Below are 15744 nucleotides of genomic sequence, written 5' to 3' on the forward strand. Positions count from 1 at the left end.
ACCACCTGGACACTGAAATTATGATCAGTGAGTAAAGTTACATAAAAAAAACAAAGAAAACAAGATTTCTATGTCGCACCAAGTTCACTTTCTTCATAACTTCAAGCCTTCAACTTTTTTCCTTTCATATGCATCGTTTGTGATTCTGATTTTACAGCTGTTCAGTACTCCTGCTTTAATCAAGTATTTGATCTAATTACTACTTTAACATTTTAAAATATGGTCATAGTAACTCATGGTATTTCTCAGCCATTCTCCATCCTTATTTGCCTTGGGTTAATCCAACTTCATCTTTTTTTATTGGAGTATATCACGTAGGTCATATTTTCTGTTGTAGCTCAACAGTCAGATATAGTTTCTCATTTTTCATTTGTATATGTTCATAGAGCCTGTTTTAATCATACAGTTTGGTGATGTCAATGATTGCGAGATATTTAATGTAACTGTTTTCAGATTCAAGAGATTCTCCAAATATGGAAGAGTTTTGTTTTCCAAGTCAGAGGTCATGCACTTGTATCAGTGGGATCAGTTACCTCTTGTGATCTTCCCCACTATATATGCAAATATGCACGTAAAATAAACATCAAGTAAATAAAAAACATGAATATGTAGAGAAACGAGAGGAGTTGAAGCAACAGATTGGAACATCCTGACTCACTCAAACCTCATTTTAATGCTCCACCATATTTCACATCTGTAATTTATTACTGTCAATTATACAATCTGAATTACATTGTCATACAAAATCCGAAGTGATCTTAAAGGAATAAATCATGTCATAGACCAACTGCACTTATTTTCGTTTTCTTAAATTCCACTTTGTTGTGAAGCACAATGGGTTTTACATACTTCATGTCAAGCGACTTAGTAATAAATAACTTGTAAAAACAAGTGACACTAAAGTCATGATCATATTATGTATAGTTTTATATCCATTGGCTTTAAAATATGGCTTTAAAACAACATGAAGGAGTTCAAGTGTGGTTTCACCTTTTAAATAGTATAAAGAACACAAAGGTTTCATCCATCCCAGTACCACATGATGTCCTGTTTCTGCTACTGAGGTCTCCTTCCTTTTAGTTCATATTTTTTATTTATGTCTAGTTATGACAAAGGACATCTGTAAACAAATATACATTTAAATAAAAATACTTAAATAGCAAAAAAAACCTCATACACCTAGTGCAATGCTGCTATATAGAGAGTTTCAGATGCATTCAGCTTGGCTGAGAAACAAAGGAAGTCCAAATGTGGATAAGATTTCGCTCACAGGAGGACAACACGACAACATTTGACTGTTTCTTTGACAGAAAATATAAAAACAGAATCTCAATAGACTGTACGAAATACACATTTCTTCACATTGTGTGACTTCAATTATTTTCAACCATAAATGATGTAAACAATAGAAAGAAGAATTAGAAACAGGAGCACCATGAAATTAGTTTGTGTTCACTGTTAATCTGTGTAAAAAAAATCTGTAAAAAAACACCCGTAGACCATAAAACCTCCCTGCAGACTGAATTTCTATCAGGATCGTCTATTACTGAATCTAAAATCCTAAAACAAGTGAGGATAAAAATCTGTAACTGCTTTGAGATTTTCACTGGGTCACTTTTTTCACACAAGTACGACAACTTTCTTTCTTTTCAAAATACTGACCCTCAGGTTTAGAAGGAAATGAATCACAGCTTCACCTGTAACAAGTGGAAGTATTTCACTGAGTAGAATTACTTACTGACCGTTTAAAAAAAAAAAAAAAATTAAATAACCAACACTGGTAACAAAAACAAGCTTTCTTCATCTTCTGACCGTATAAAAGATAAACCTCTGATCAAAGTACTGTCTGTTGCTCAGGTGCCAGATCAACAGGAATCAAAGAGCCTTCTGGAATATGTCAACAGTCCTGATGAGCTGCATTTATCTCTCTGTCTCTTCATGTTAGTGTCATGATCCACAGTTTAAGCTTGTAGTTGGAATAAAGTGACACCTGGAAGTCAGTCGTACTCTGCAGGCTCCTCCAAAACAACCACGTTCTCCTGACGGATGAAACAAAAGAGTTTGGAAAAGTATAAACAGGAAAATTAAGCTCAAAGGGACCACTTATGTGAAGAAATATGCATATTCATTGTATAAGATTACAGCCTATAGTAATATAAAACACTTGCTACTGTGTTCTCTACGGCATTAAAAAGTGATTTAATATCGTGCAGGCGATGGACACCGCTCACCCATCCTCCTTGGCTCTTGATCCACGGGGCGAAGGTCTCCATGTAGCACTCCGCATAGCCTTGAATTCGCTGCGTTCCTGTGGCCGTCACTATCCGCCGCGACACCTCCATTGTGACGGCCATGCGTCGCAGTGTTGGACTGGCTGTCGGCGGCAGGGCTGCGGCCTCGGACACCTGACTGCTGCTGAACGTGTCCACAAGTTTGGCGAATGATGCGTAAGAAAGACGAGCCAAGCTGGAGCGCAGGAAGGGGTCCGACTGGATCTGTTAAAAACGGGCATTTAGAAATATATGACATCAACACATGAACACAAATACTGTGCATGTGAGGAAATCTCGTACTACCTCTCGAACCATGTTGTTAATCGGCTTCTGCATTTGTTGTTGCTACTGAAAACTCTCCTTCAACAGATATTTTGGGATATGTACAGTAGATTATGTAACTGGTTTTGTCACTCATCAGTTTGGCAGATACATCTAGGAAGCTGGACTCAATAATGTCCCAGCCAATATCTTCTTGTGTCGGGAATCGCAGAGCAGCTCAAGTTTACAGAAGTTTACGGAACTTTCTCGAGTCAAAAATTCTCTAAATTAAAATTGTCCTCTCAAAACAAAGACCGATTAATATTTGACAGATGGATAATGCAGCTTTAGTATGAACCACCGATTAATATTTGACAGATGGATAATACAGCTTTAGTATGAACCACTACCTACCTTAGTGTTGATAGAATCTCCCTCCAATGAGAGCACTTGAACAAGCTGCTGCACCACCGCCTCTTTATCACACCCTGCTGAAAAAAGAAACAACAAGTTTACAGTAGATGACAGAATCCTGCAGATGTTTAACTCTCATTTACTGTTTGGGCGCCACCATGATTCTATAAACACCACTGCTGTGTTCCAAATCGTGTAATTACACTTTGCACGATTTTGAGAGCATAAATGGGTTAACACTGAACTTTGGAAACATTCAATGCAATGAAAGTAATCAAATGGTCAACTCCTAATGGTCAAACAAATCTAGTCTACATGTGCACCATTACTGCTGTCGGACCGAAGCCATCAGCATGTTTAATGGGTTCATTAAACTGAGGGAAGGTGTGCGGTTTGAGATGACTGTAATGTACGAACTTGGAAGTGTACTATATGTGAATGCACTAAGATAAGTACTCCATTTGGAACACAACACAGGTGATTAATGTCTCATCCAGTCACATCACTGGTCTCGTTGCTATGAAACCATTGTTGCTAATCACAGTGAAGCATGACGGCAAAAAGCTGAACAAATTTCTGCAGGAAATCCTATTGGATGTATGGATATATAGATGGATGGATGGATGGATAATGGATGGATGATGGATGGATAATGGATGGATGATCGATGGATGAATGGAAGAATGGATGACGGATGGATGGAAGGATGGATGGATGCATGGATGGAAGGATGATGAATGGATGCATGCATGGATGGATGATGAATGAATGGATGGATGGAAGGATGGATGAATGGATGGATGGATGGATGGATGGATGGATGGATGGATGGATGGATGGATGGATGGATGGATGCATGATAGAAGGATGGATGATGGCTGGATGGAAGGATGGATGAATGGATGGATGGTGCTGAGCACAATTACCTCAGATCACAGATGGACGGAGCCATTTGCAAAGTAAAATCGAAACTGCCTGACTGACGACAGATCTCATGACTTGTATTAAGTTCTGTAAGTTCTGGTTTGGGTATAAACATCACAAACCTGCTTCTTTAATTGGGTTTAGATCAGCCAAGTCCGTGTGCATGCAGTTACCTGGAGACGGCAGAACTCTGGGACTCAGTCTCTTTATGCTGGTGGAGTTGTGGGCGATCTTCTCCAGCTTCTCTGCGACCTCATTGTAGAACTCCTGCAGGTGATCTGTAGCAACACACACACACACACACACACACACACACACACACCAAATCTCAGACCAAAAAGGTTTCTGTCCACATTTCCCCCTTTTTTTTTTTTTTTTTTTTTGCCACTGAGACACAAATTGTGTTGTTAGTGTTCAGAAAGAAATGCTTGCAGCTACAGACAAAGCTGGTTTGTGTAGACTGATAATATAATTGAGGATCTTACTGGGAGACATGATGTCCGGTGTAGGAGGCCCATCTTTGTCCTTCTCTTTCTCTTTCTCTTTCTCTTTCTCAAACTTTGACCGGAAGAACTGGGACAGCCTTTTTCTGATCTTCTTCTTTTGGTTCTGCTTCTTCTGCAGTTTATTCTCACCGTCGTCTTCCTCTGATGTAGAGGAGGGAGATATGACATCGTCCTGTGGAAAACAGGTTGTTTCTTGCTTTTAAAGGTTTGGGTCTGGTGATATAATTTCACCAGTGGACTTCAGCTCCAACTGCTGCATCACCAGCACATTTATTAAACGACAACTGATTCTCATCCAAGACATTTGGACACAGTTCCTTTAATATCATACTGACACTATATGACATGTATTTATTAGACATATATGACCAGTGATCACACGTTTAGCTGCACAGCAAATTCATTTCTGGAGTGAAATATCCGAGAGTTAAACAAAGAGTTTGATTTTGGGAGTTTATTTTCTAAGTTAGACTCCAGCTTGTGAAGTGATGGGCAGAAATTATATTTAGTTTTGTTAAAACATGCTGTTTATTAATATTTCAATGAAGACGTAATGATAAATAAAATGGGGCTATCATTCAAAATCATAAGTGTACAATTTAGGAACGTAACATATATACCAATCACAGTGGCTCTAATACATTGGTTAGTTTGTACCTTGTTACGCAAAGTTTTCATGCAGTATTAATTGTTGCACACTGTGTTTAATCACACTGCATATAATTGTTAAATGTAAATTTGTGATGAATATGTTGTTATCTTGTTGTCAGTCTTACCTAAAACCTTTATAGTGTGATGAAATTGTAACTCCATGAATGTCAAACAATACACACTTTTAAGTGTTGACTGTTAACACTGAAAGAGTTCACATTCAAACAACTCAAGGTTAAAGTAAAATGTAAAATGTAAAATAGGAGTCGAGTTTTAACTCCCAAGGAGTTCAAGGTTCAACTCCTGAAAAGTGTTAAAAATCAGCTCCAAGAAAAGAGTTCCTTTCACTCTGCTTGAGAGTGAATTCGAAGATCTCACATGTACAAGCAAAAAGAGTTGATTTGAGTTTATTCCAAAGATGTGAATTTGCTGTGTGCATTGTTGTCATTCAACCGCTGGCTGTCCAGAAAACAGTTGGGAATAAAAGAAAATAACTGCGGAGAATTATGATTGAGACATCCATCCCACTCTGGATGCCGCAGCTCTCATATCGCCACGTTTTTTATTAGAAAACCTAAAACAGGAGTTAAGACCAGGAGGTAAAGTTGCCGTTCGCATTCTTCTCTGCAGCTTCTTTAAAGCTCCAAAGAATAAAAAAAAACAAATGGAGACGGTCTGCTCCACCTACACCTCCATTAAATAAAGCAAAAATCTACACAAGTGAAGTTATCCATAAACCCTCGTAGAAATGAATACTTTAACTGAACAGTAAAACAGGACAATTAAATGTGGACTATTAACTATTAGATGTCTGCTGTCTAAGACTCTGTAGTGGATTTGATTCCTGATCAACAAATGGCTTCACTTGGTTTTCCTGAAAACCTGGTTGCAGCAGGAACACGTTAGTCTAAATCAATCAAACGTAGATATTGTCACAGTTTTGGTCTGTCTGCTTCATCTATGTTGGGGTTTTAGTGTAACTCCATCCATCTGTATTTCTTTCATCATCCCCGTGTGCCTCCCTCAATTCTATTTTATTTATATAGCGCCAAATCACAACACAGGTTATTACATGGTACTTTAACACATTAAAGTCCTTACAGCAAGACTTTACAATATTATAGAAACCTCCGACATAAGCAGGCTCAGAGGTGGGTGGAGCATCTGCCTCGACCGGTTGGGGTGAGAGGAGAGCAGAGAGAGAAAAGGACAGCATAGAGATCCAAGACATGAACTGTTGGTGGAGACGACAATCAAAAAGCAGCTAAAGAATCAACTATGATTTCATATATATACAGCATCATATATGTAATACATAAAAATATGGTTTACTCATCCATATTTTCTGTATACATATATATGTACTGATTTTATTATTATTATTTATCAATATTATTAACTTTGTAGTTTTCAGTTCATTTTGTTTTTTCAAACTTTGGTGCAACTTCCAGTCTGCACCATTACAGGATTTAAGGATTTGAAAGTGTGATGAATGTGAAGTGTGCTTACTTTTTCAATGGGACTGATGTATTTCCTGTCATTTACTTTAAATGTAATTAATTACTACAAAATGTCAATTTCATGTCATTTGCTTGAGTACTTCATCTGTAAGTGCTTTTTTAAACAGGATTGAGTGTAGACGTTTTCTTATTTTTTCCCATGTTAAGTTTCCCCAAAAACAGAAACAACAGCTCTTACTTCTATTTGGTCCCTGAGGTGTGACGGCTTCGCCTTGTTGTCTCTGTCCAGCGAGCCTTTTGGATCTTTGGCGCGACGGCGCGAGGTGCTGCGACGAGGTAGTTGCTTTATAAAGTCCTTGAATCCCATCTTCTTCTCGTCTGCTGAAGTGACATCTTCAGCCTGAGAATCCCGCTCATCCTTTGGTTTCGGTTGTGGCTTGGCCCTTACATGGAAAAGCATCAAAGTGTGCTGAACAACAGGATTCAACACAATTTTGAATTGGGCACCACAAAATGACACCTGATGTAAACAAAGTGTGATCAGAAAAGTTCACCGAGGGTTCCTGATGCACACGCAGCAGAGAGAAGCGATAAGTTTAGTGACAAAGTATTCCACGTCACGGCACCTGATCGACATCGGCGCCCAAGTTACTCCACCTGGAACGCGTGCGTTTGGAATTTGATGGTGGGCCTCAAACTGGACCAGATAGCGAAACATCACAATTTTGTGTCAAACCTGACAACAGAAACCCTTGAAAGGCTTCAGAAAGCCGGTGTTTTACGTGGCATTTGTGTTTCGGAGCGAAGAAACTAAGAACTAAGAGCGTGCTGCTGGTTTTCTTTGGCGGGGTTGTGTCACCGAGAATTCTACTCACTAGATTTGGTCCCTGTGATTTCTTTCTGTTCCCCAAAATGAAGTTAAGCTGCTTGTTGTTTGGACTCTGTGGATGAGATCCAGCACGAATCCCAGTGCTCCACATGAGCTGTGTCGCTTCACAACGGGACTACATTTAAAGATTTAAATAAACTTACTGACAGCTGTAAATGAGCACAGAAATCTATTTCCTAAAGGGATGGATTCAAGTTTTCTCTCCATTCTGAGATTTATATAATCAAAGACTTGATGAGTGACATTACATGTACTGGTTGTGATCTATGTAGGCTCCCCCCACTCTGCCGGGCCTTTCCTTCAGGGGAATGGAAAGAGTTCGATGGAGGAAGGCTTGGAGGACGAGATGAGTCTCCGCCCGGATCTCCACCAGAGAGATGGAGGAGACGGAGGAGACTGAGGAGCAGCGTCCCGCAGACTCTGACATCACTAACAGAAAGGGAGACCAAAAAAAAAAAATTCATTTTCATAATCTGTGTCAATTAAGGAGAGACCATTGTCCAAAACATAAAATATAACCGGGCTGTTTGTATATCGTTAAGTTTTACAACAATTTATACATGAAGAACAGAACAAGCCACTTCAGGCATGAAAATTATGGTTAAAATAAAATGTAGGTCCTCAAAGAATTTATTCTGACAACTTTAGGTGATTCCCTGATGTTTCCTCGAGCATCACCATCACCAGGAGGTTCACATGAGTGGAACAATAATGAAAAGTGTAAACAACTGTTTCAATAAAATGCCAAGAAATGTGTGACTGATGTCCATGTTCCCCTCAAGATAAAATTAAATCTGGCCAATCATCGATTTATTACGATGAATGTTCTTGACATTGATGCAACAACAAGTAACAAGTGTGGAGCTGAATTTATTTGAGGAAAATATTACATCATAACCAACCAATCCAAAAAAAATCTAGTGGTTGACCATACAGATTAAATCTGCGATTGAACTACCGGTAGATATTGATTTTCATACGGTTCTAAAATATTTAGAAATTAGTGATGGCCTGAAGATTAGTGCAAAAAAATGGGTTACTGTCCTTTAAATCTGTCATAAACAAAAATAAATGTTGTTTATAAATCAGATTAAGCTTTGTACTCATTTTTTGGGGTTAATTTCTACCTAAAACAAAAATCAGTAACAGTTTTTACCAGTGCAGAATTAACAATCTTGGGTTTGTGGATAAAGGACACCTAGGAGAAGTTAAAAATACAATCACTGTCCCCTCAACTGGCCAGAGGGAGAATCTGAAAATCTTCAGCAAAAATTGAAACTTGTATTGGCACCCTAATCAAAATGTTAATGAGAACAAACAGCCTGATAACGCCATGTCCTCATTAACCTTTTCTAACAATTCTCCAAAATGTTTAAACCTTTTTAAAGTTTGCTGTGTCAGGTTGCATTAAAATGCAGACCAGTGGGTGAAGAGGCGACTTAGAAAAAAATAAGTTTCCACGATAATCACGTTTCATGAAATACAGTCAGGTGAAAGTGAAACGAACACAAAACAGCTGAGACGATCCAGTCTGTTAACATTCCTTCAACGAACATTCTTTCGTTGTCGACCTTCTGTTTGTGTCAATGGTGCCACACAAATAAAACCACTAACAATACTTTGGTCAACAACTGAGTTATGTAATAAATCCACTAAATTGACCTTTGTTTTGAGGAATATTATGGACTGGAATTGTTAAAAAAAAACAACACAGAAATATTTACTTTCAAAAGATTTAAACACTGGATATCAGCATTCACAAAAGATGTAAAACCCTTTTAGGTTGAAAGAACTATTAATAACTATTAAATCGAAGTGCAGCATTTTATATTGGCTTTGAACTTTCTGCAGCTTCAATACTGCTGATGTGGCACAAGGCTGACCACTTAGTTTTTATATTTACAGGTGAATCTCAGAAGAAACACAGAGCAGTACAACTTGTCAGACATCTGAAGGTCAATGTTAATTGTTCCTCTGTGGAACTGGATGAATAAAAAGAACAATAAATTATCGAGCATTGCTGGCATGGACTTTGTTATCAGGGTTTTTTTAGTTTTTGTTTTATCAAACTGAGCAGCCAAATATAATCCTTATTTAATCACAAATGTGATATTGATAAAGAGAGCAACAAGTAGTTAGGATGATGTTTCTATGAATTATCTGATGTCGTTTTGGATTTAGTGCGTTGTTCGTTTCAGTATTTTGTTTTGGAGTCTCATGCTGTGTATCTGTCAGCTGTTGTTGTTGTAACTATTGTAAATATGTTCTGAGGATTGTTACAGTAGCTGATGGTAATAAACTTGTTTTTATTGTTGTTAGTATTGTAAACATGTTCTGAGGATTGTTACAGTAGCTGATCGTAATAAACTTGTTGTTGTTGTTGTTGTTGTTAGTATTGTAAATATGTTCTGAGGATTGTTACAGTAGCCAATGGTAATAAACTTGTTTTTGTTGTTGTTAGTATTGTAAATTGTTACAATTGTATTGTAAGTCGCTTTGGATAAAAGCGTCAGCTAAATGAAATGTAATGTAAAAATGTAATGTAAATATGTTCTGAGGATTGTTCCAGTAAACAAACTGCTCTCATGTTGAGGTCTCTGCTGCTTCCTTGACTTCATCATTCTTTCACTTTAGACAGATTTTCTGAACCCCCCGCTGCTCTAATTTATTCATCTTTAGTTAGTCGGAGCTGAAATAGAGAAACGTTAGTGGGACCGGTGTTTTTTACCGGGACGGATTGTTTCCTTACCGGCCGGCAGCAGGACTCGGTTTTCACACCGAGCACCAGGAAACGAGATCGCGGTCTTTTCTCCAACCACACCGACCTCTCCGGTTCTAATGACTCCTTAGTGACGACGAAGTAACTACGAGGTTAATACGACTGTAACTAAGACTGGAAGTAAACCCGGAGGATACAATAAATGTCCGGAGAGACTCGGGACAAAACTTTTTCAAGTTCACCAAAACTTTGAGGTAACTTTACTGGAATGTAAATCAAGACCTGAACATTGTTTTACTTCAATGAGACAACTGTTCGTACCTCTGCTGGGAGTGTTTCGGCTCGTCGAACTGAACCCGACCTGAAGTATGTCCTCTTCTCTCTCTTTATGTGCGCAGCTACACTGAACTGCGTGGTAACGCGAGGAGCAGGAGGAGGGGGGGAAGGAAGGGACGGGAGGGCAGGGGAGGGAGCAGCTGTGCTGCTATTTTAACCAGAAGACTGCCATCCATCATATTAATTATATTTGTCTCTTCCCTGCGTTGTATTTCTTCGAAAAGAAAAAGTTATTATTATTGTTATTATTATCATCATTATCATTATTGTTACGCTATTATTATTATTATTAGTTCGTAGTAGTAATTCAAGTTAGTCAAGTAGTAGTACTTATTAGCTGTGTTATTACAATTATTAGTAGCCTATAAACTTTCTTTTCTTTTTTTTAAATTTTCCGTTCATCAAAACTTTGACACTTCAAATTCTTGTTGTCGCTTATTATTTTATATATAAATATGCTGTTTTTGAGTAAAATAATGAAATCTTACTACCAAATCAGTATCTCAACAAATATTTATCCTTTTGGGAGAATAATCTCCTGAATCACCTTCAATACTTGCTTCATTTAAAATATAGGACTAAATGAAACCACTTCCTGATTGTCACAGACTCTGCCTTAAATGTTTGAATCAGACTCTAATGACATGTTCGTTTGATTGTGCAGCAAAGAAAAACCTTCTCTGAACTCACGCGATCCCTCCCACACAGATCTGACTGAGGATAATGTGTCATTGTGACTTTTTAATATCAGAAAAATACTTTTCAAGATTTGAAGAAGTTCAGTTTTCTGGCATCCAAATAGCTTTTTCTTGCTGTTACTACATTCTGTGTTGTTGTTAGAGAGAATTGTGTTTGGTACACATTTTATATTCTGCCATATTTTATTGCTTACATCAAAAATATTCAGAAGGAAGATAATAAAAGAAAAAGTAGGCATACACTATAAAAGAGGGATGTGGTGACTTAAAATGCACCACCATGCTTGGATTAAACTTTATTATTATATTACATTTAGCTGATGCTTTTATCCAAAGCGACTTACAACACACTGATGGTACACCATTGGGAGCAATTTTAGGGTTCAGTGTCTTGCTCAAGGACACTTAGACATGTGGACAGGAGGAGCTGGGATCAAACCACAAAACTTCTGATTAGTGTGCAACCCACTCTACCAACTGAGCTACAGCCTCCACTTCACTTGTATGATATGTGAATGTTAACATTTACTAAATGACATGTTTAAATGAAGCTTCCATTCTTTATCACTTCGGTCTTCTCATTTATCTCACAGCAAGTGCCAAGCAACCACACAACGATACAAAAGAGTAAAACACAAAACTGTTCTCATGCAATATTATTGTGTTTTATTCACGTCAACACAAGGACATAACAACAAGTTGACAGTGAAAATAGAGTCGACAGGAAATTATGGAGCAAATAACGCCAGCAGTTCTCGGCACGGCCCCCCCCAAACCTGTACAGCGTCACTGCTATCAAAAGACACTGGTACAAGGATTGGGAGTAACCAGACCAAGACAAATTATAAGTAATGACATCAGACTGCAGAAACATCTCAGCGACAAGTCATTCACTCAAAATCCATCAAGACATGTTCTTCTTAAAAACTACTGAAAAACAATGTTTCAGAATTTGGATCCAAGCAGAAGATCATTACCAGTCAACACAAAGGAAGTTAGAGAAAAGTCTTGCAACAGGTTACTTTCAAGATTTTTTTTAGAACTAAATCGCTGACAACATGATCAGTCAAATTAAACTGAAAATAAAAAAATTAAAAAACGGGAAAACACGAACACCAAAACACTTGCAGTTCCAAAATGTTGAACTAAAGCCAATCTTTTTCCTGTGTTGTTTGTCACCTTCACCACGAAGCCGTTTCCTCCCTGCAGCACATAGCGTCACGCTCTCATCTGGTCGGTGCTCTCTCTGCGCTCACCTAGCTGCCATCTGCCCTCAGCTCGTGTCCCTGTCTCCTGATCCAGGTTCCTGTCCCTCTATCTATCCTCCTGTGCTACCCCCCCACCCCCCGTTCCCTCCCACCCCGTCACTCTGTCTCTCCCCCGCCCCCCAAAAAAAATCTCTGTTCATAGAGCTGGGGCCAATGGGGAGCCAGGCAGCAGGGTGAGGCACTTCCTCTGTGACAGGAAACTAACAACAAACAGCCAGAGTCGGGGGGAGGGGGTTTAATGAGAGAGGGAGATAAAGAGATGCTGATGTTTGATGGCTCGAAGTAGAGAGGTTACCGAAAGGTCAGAACTAAATACCTTTAGTGTTTCTAAAATAAAACAGACTTTACTTCTCTAACCGTACAATATAATTTACTGTCAGATTTCTCTGATCCATCATTTTTGTGCTTCTTCCAAAACTAAAACTTTGGTATTCTGTACTCAGGTGACTGTTTATCTCAGGTTGATATATAGATACGCTCCCTGACTCCTTCTCTATATACAGGACAGGTTCATAGTTTCTACAAGTCTGTCTTCAAATAATATTAACATGCCCATCTGCATGTTGAAATGTGAAGTTCACAAAGAAACTCGATATAAAAAAGTAGTATACACCAACTCAGACTGTCGTACTGTACGGGTATATACATATTACTTTAAGACAGGCTTGTGAACCTATTCTTTAAAGTAAGCCTGAAACTAAAACAATCTGCATATAACTTCACAACCTTTTAAACTACAGTACAGACATCCTTTTTCATTGCAAGAAACAGTAACACCTTACATTTGCTCCACCTGCTCTGACGTGTTTACTTTAATGACAATGAAATGGTTTAGAATGACTTTGTATGCAAGTTCAATTCAATTCAATTCAATTTTATTTATATAGCACCAAATCACAACACAGGTTATTTCATCACTTAACAGCAGACCTTTACAACATTATACAGAGAACCCCACCTATTCAACAATTCATAGGTAAGCTAGTAGGGGAAAACTCCTCTTTAAGGGAGAAAAACCTGCAACAGAGGGAAGGAAAAAACTCTCTTTCAACAAGAAGAAACCTCCAACAGAAGGAAGGAAAAACTCTCTTTTAACATAAGAAACCTACAAAAGAGGGAAGGAAAAATGCTCTTTTAACAGGAAGAAACCTCCAACAGCAGGAAGGGAAAACTTTCTTTTAACAGGAAGAAACCTCCAACAGATGGAAGGAAAAACTCTTTCAACAATAAGAAACCTCCAACAGAAGGAAGGGAAATCTGTCAGGAGTTCAGTTTTGTCCTCCGTTTTGCCCCCGATCACCTCTCCTCCTGTGTCCCCTGTCTTTGTCTGTGGCCATGCCACTCACCTCCCGTGGCCACGCCCCTCACCAGTCCCAGCAGATGCAGCCACTCACCCCTGATCACCACCTGCAGGTGTACTGCATCTCCCTGATCACCTCCCCAGACTATATGTAACCTGCCCCTGCACAACTCTGGTTGTCGGTGCATTTTTGTTAGCCACCCGTCCGTCTTCCGTCTGCTCCCCGTCAGCTCTCCATCAGTCCTGTTCCTGTTCCCGTTCCCCCGGCCTCTGTGTCTCCTGCGGATATCCCCCGTCAAAATCACCAGTCGGTGGAGTTGCCCTCCCGGCTTGGAGGATTGTTGACGCCGTCCCTTCCGCTGGTCTGCCGGCTGCCCTGTTACCCGTGTCCCCCTGGAGCTGTCGGTTGAGTTGCCCTCCCGACTGGACGTAAAGTGGACACGCTCGGTGCCACCTTTTTGGTTTGTAGTTTTTTGTTTGTTTTTTGGACAATAAAGACTGTATTTTTGGAATTTGAAAACCTTGAGTCTGCGAGCTTGCATTTGGGTCCTGGAAAAACACCCCACCACATAACAAAATCGTTCTTTTAACAGGAAGAAACCTCCAACACAAGGAAGGAAAAACTCTCTTTCAACAAGAAGAACCCTCCAACAGAAGGAAGGAAAAACTCTTTTAACAGGAAAAAACCTGCAACAGAAGGAAGGAAAAACTCTTTTAACAGGAAAAAACCTCCAACAGAAGGAAGGAAGAACTCTCTTTCAACAAGAAGAAACTTACAACAGAAGGAAGGAAAAATTATCTTTTAAGAGGTAGAAACCTCCAACAGAAGGAAGGAAAAACAGATACAGGTTACAAGCTTCTGTTCAATACAAACATCAAAATGATCACAAAAAAAAATGGCCTCTCAGTAACTTTGAGTGTGAAATGGTGGTTGGTGTCAGGCAGACTTGTGTTTCTTAAAACTGCTGATCTCCTTTGGATTTTCAGTCTCTAGAATTTACACAGAACAAAAACATCCACCAAGAAGCACTAAATTAATGAGATTAGAGGAGAATGGCCAGACTGGTTCCAGAAGACAGAACATCACAGAATCCAGATCAGCGACGGATTCCCATGAATGTGCAGCTGATGAATCGGCAGTTATGTGACTGAATCACATCAATGTGGACCAGATTCTCAGAGGAGCGTTCACAAACATCTTGTGCAATCTCCGACTCCTGCAGGAACTGAGGCTGTTTCAAAGCAAAGTCCTTCCCAGTATTAGTATGGGGTTCCTAATAAAGTGCTTGTTCGGTTAGTGTTTTCACATTGTTCTGCTCATAAAGGAAAGTTGTTCTCTGTTCACGTAACTTAAAAATGTGGACGTACAGCATCATTTTTTGGACATTATAACTAATGTGGATCGTGGATACACGAACTGTGTATGCATCAGGACAGCACAGATACGGTTTAATTCATGGTGGCTCCGTCTCATTCTGTGTCTCTGTAATCTATGGTTGGTCTGAAGTGGAATTCAGCCGTCATCATTTCCCTACTGTCATAGATTTATGAGTTATACGGTGAAAAAGGCCTTCATCATCCTCATTACGATATGTTGTCAATGCTATGTTCACCAACACTATCCATTGTTAAACTCTGATTAGTTCTAATAACAATGTCATCGGACTTCCTTCCTTACTGCCAACGTCATCACTGCAGCCACCAGCAAGTGTTGCTTGTCTCTCGACTGTACAGTGTATCCGGAAAGTATTCACAGCGCTTCATTTTTTACACATTTTGTTATGTTACAGCCTTATTCCAAAATGGATTAAATTCATTTTTTTCCTCAAAATTCTACACACAATATCCCATAATGACAAAGTGAAAATAGTTTATTTAAAATTTTTGCAAATCTATTAAAAATAAAGAACGAAAATATAACGCGTACATAAGTATTCACAGCCTTTGCTCAATACTTTGTTGAAGCACCTTTGGCAGAAATTACAGCCTCAAGTCTTTTTGAGTATGATGCTATAAGCTTGGCACACCTATTCTTGGGCAGTTTC

The 15744-nt window shown here is 38.9% G+C and overlaps 1 protein-coding gene across 1 annotated transcript; it reads right to left on the bottom strand.

Moving 5' to 3' along the window:
* Positions 1 to 654: 654 nt before the first annotated feature.
* Positions 655 to 10464, bottom strand: bcl2l12 (BCL2 like 12). Its single transcript, XM_069177690.1, has 8 exons — positions 10419 to 10464; positions 7627 to 7807; positions 6728 to 6932; positions 4358 to 4550; positions 4046 to 4150; positions 2949 to 3025; positions 2232 to 2495; positions 655 to 2039 (listed from the first exon to the last, which is right to left on the bottom strand). The coding sequence occupies exons 2-8, from the start codon at positions 7803 to 7805 to the stop codon at positions 1998 to 2000; spliced, it is 1065 nt and encodes a 354-aa protein (XP_069033791.1). The 5' UTR covers positions 7806 to 7807; positions 10419 to 10464; the 3' UTR covers positions 655 to 1997.
* Positions 10465 to 15744: the final 5280 nt, after the last annotated feature.

Source organism: Embiotoca jacksoni, unplaced genomic scaffold (genome assembly GCF_022577435.1).
Source record: "Embiotoca jacksoni isolate LCO1_2020_lvr unplaced genomic scaffold, fEmbJac1.0.p SCAF_76, whole genome shotgun sequence".
In the NCBI taxonomy this organism is placed as follows: Eukaryota; Metazoa; Chordata; class Actinopteri; family Embiotocidae; genus Embiotoca; species Embiotoca jacksoni.

Coding starts and splice junctions, on each gene's coding strand:
- bcl2l12 (XM_069177690.1), bottom strand. CDS start 7,805: ATGTCAGAGTCTGCGGGACGCTGCTCCTCAGTCTCCTCCGTCTCCTCC. Junction 4,151..4,357: donor ACCGGACATCATGTCTCCCA/GTAAGATCCTCA, acceptor GTGTTGCTACAG/ATCACCTGCAGGAGTTCTAC. Junction 3,026..4,045: donor CAGAGTTCTGCCGTCTCCAG/GTAACTGCATGC, acceptor TTCTTTTTTCAG/CAGGGTGTGATAAAGAGGCG.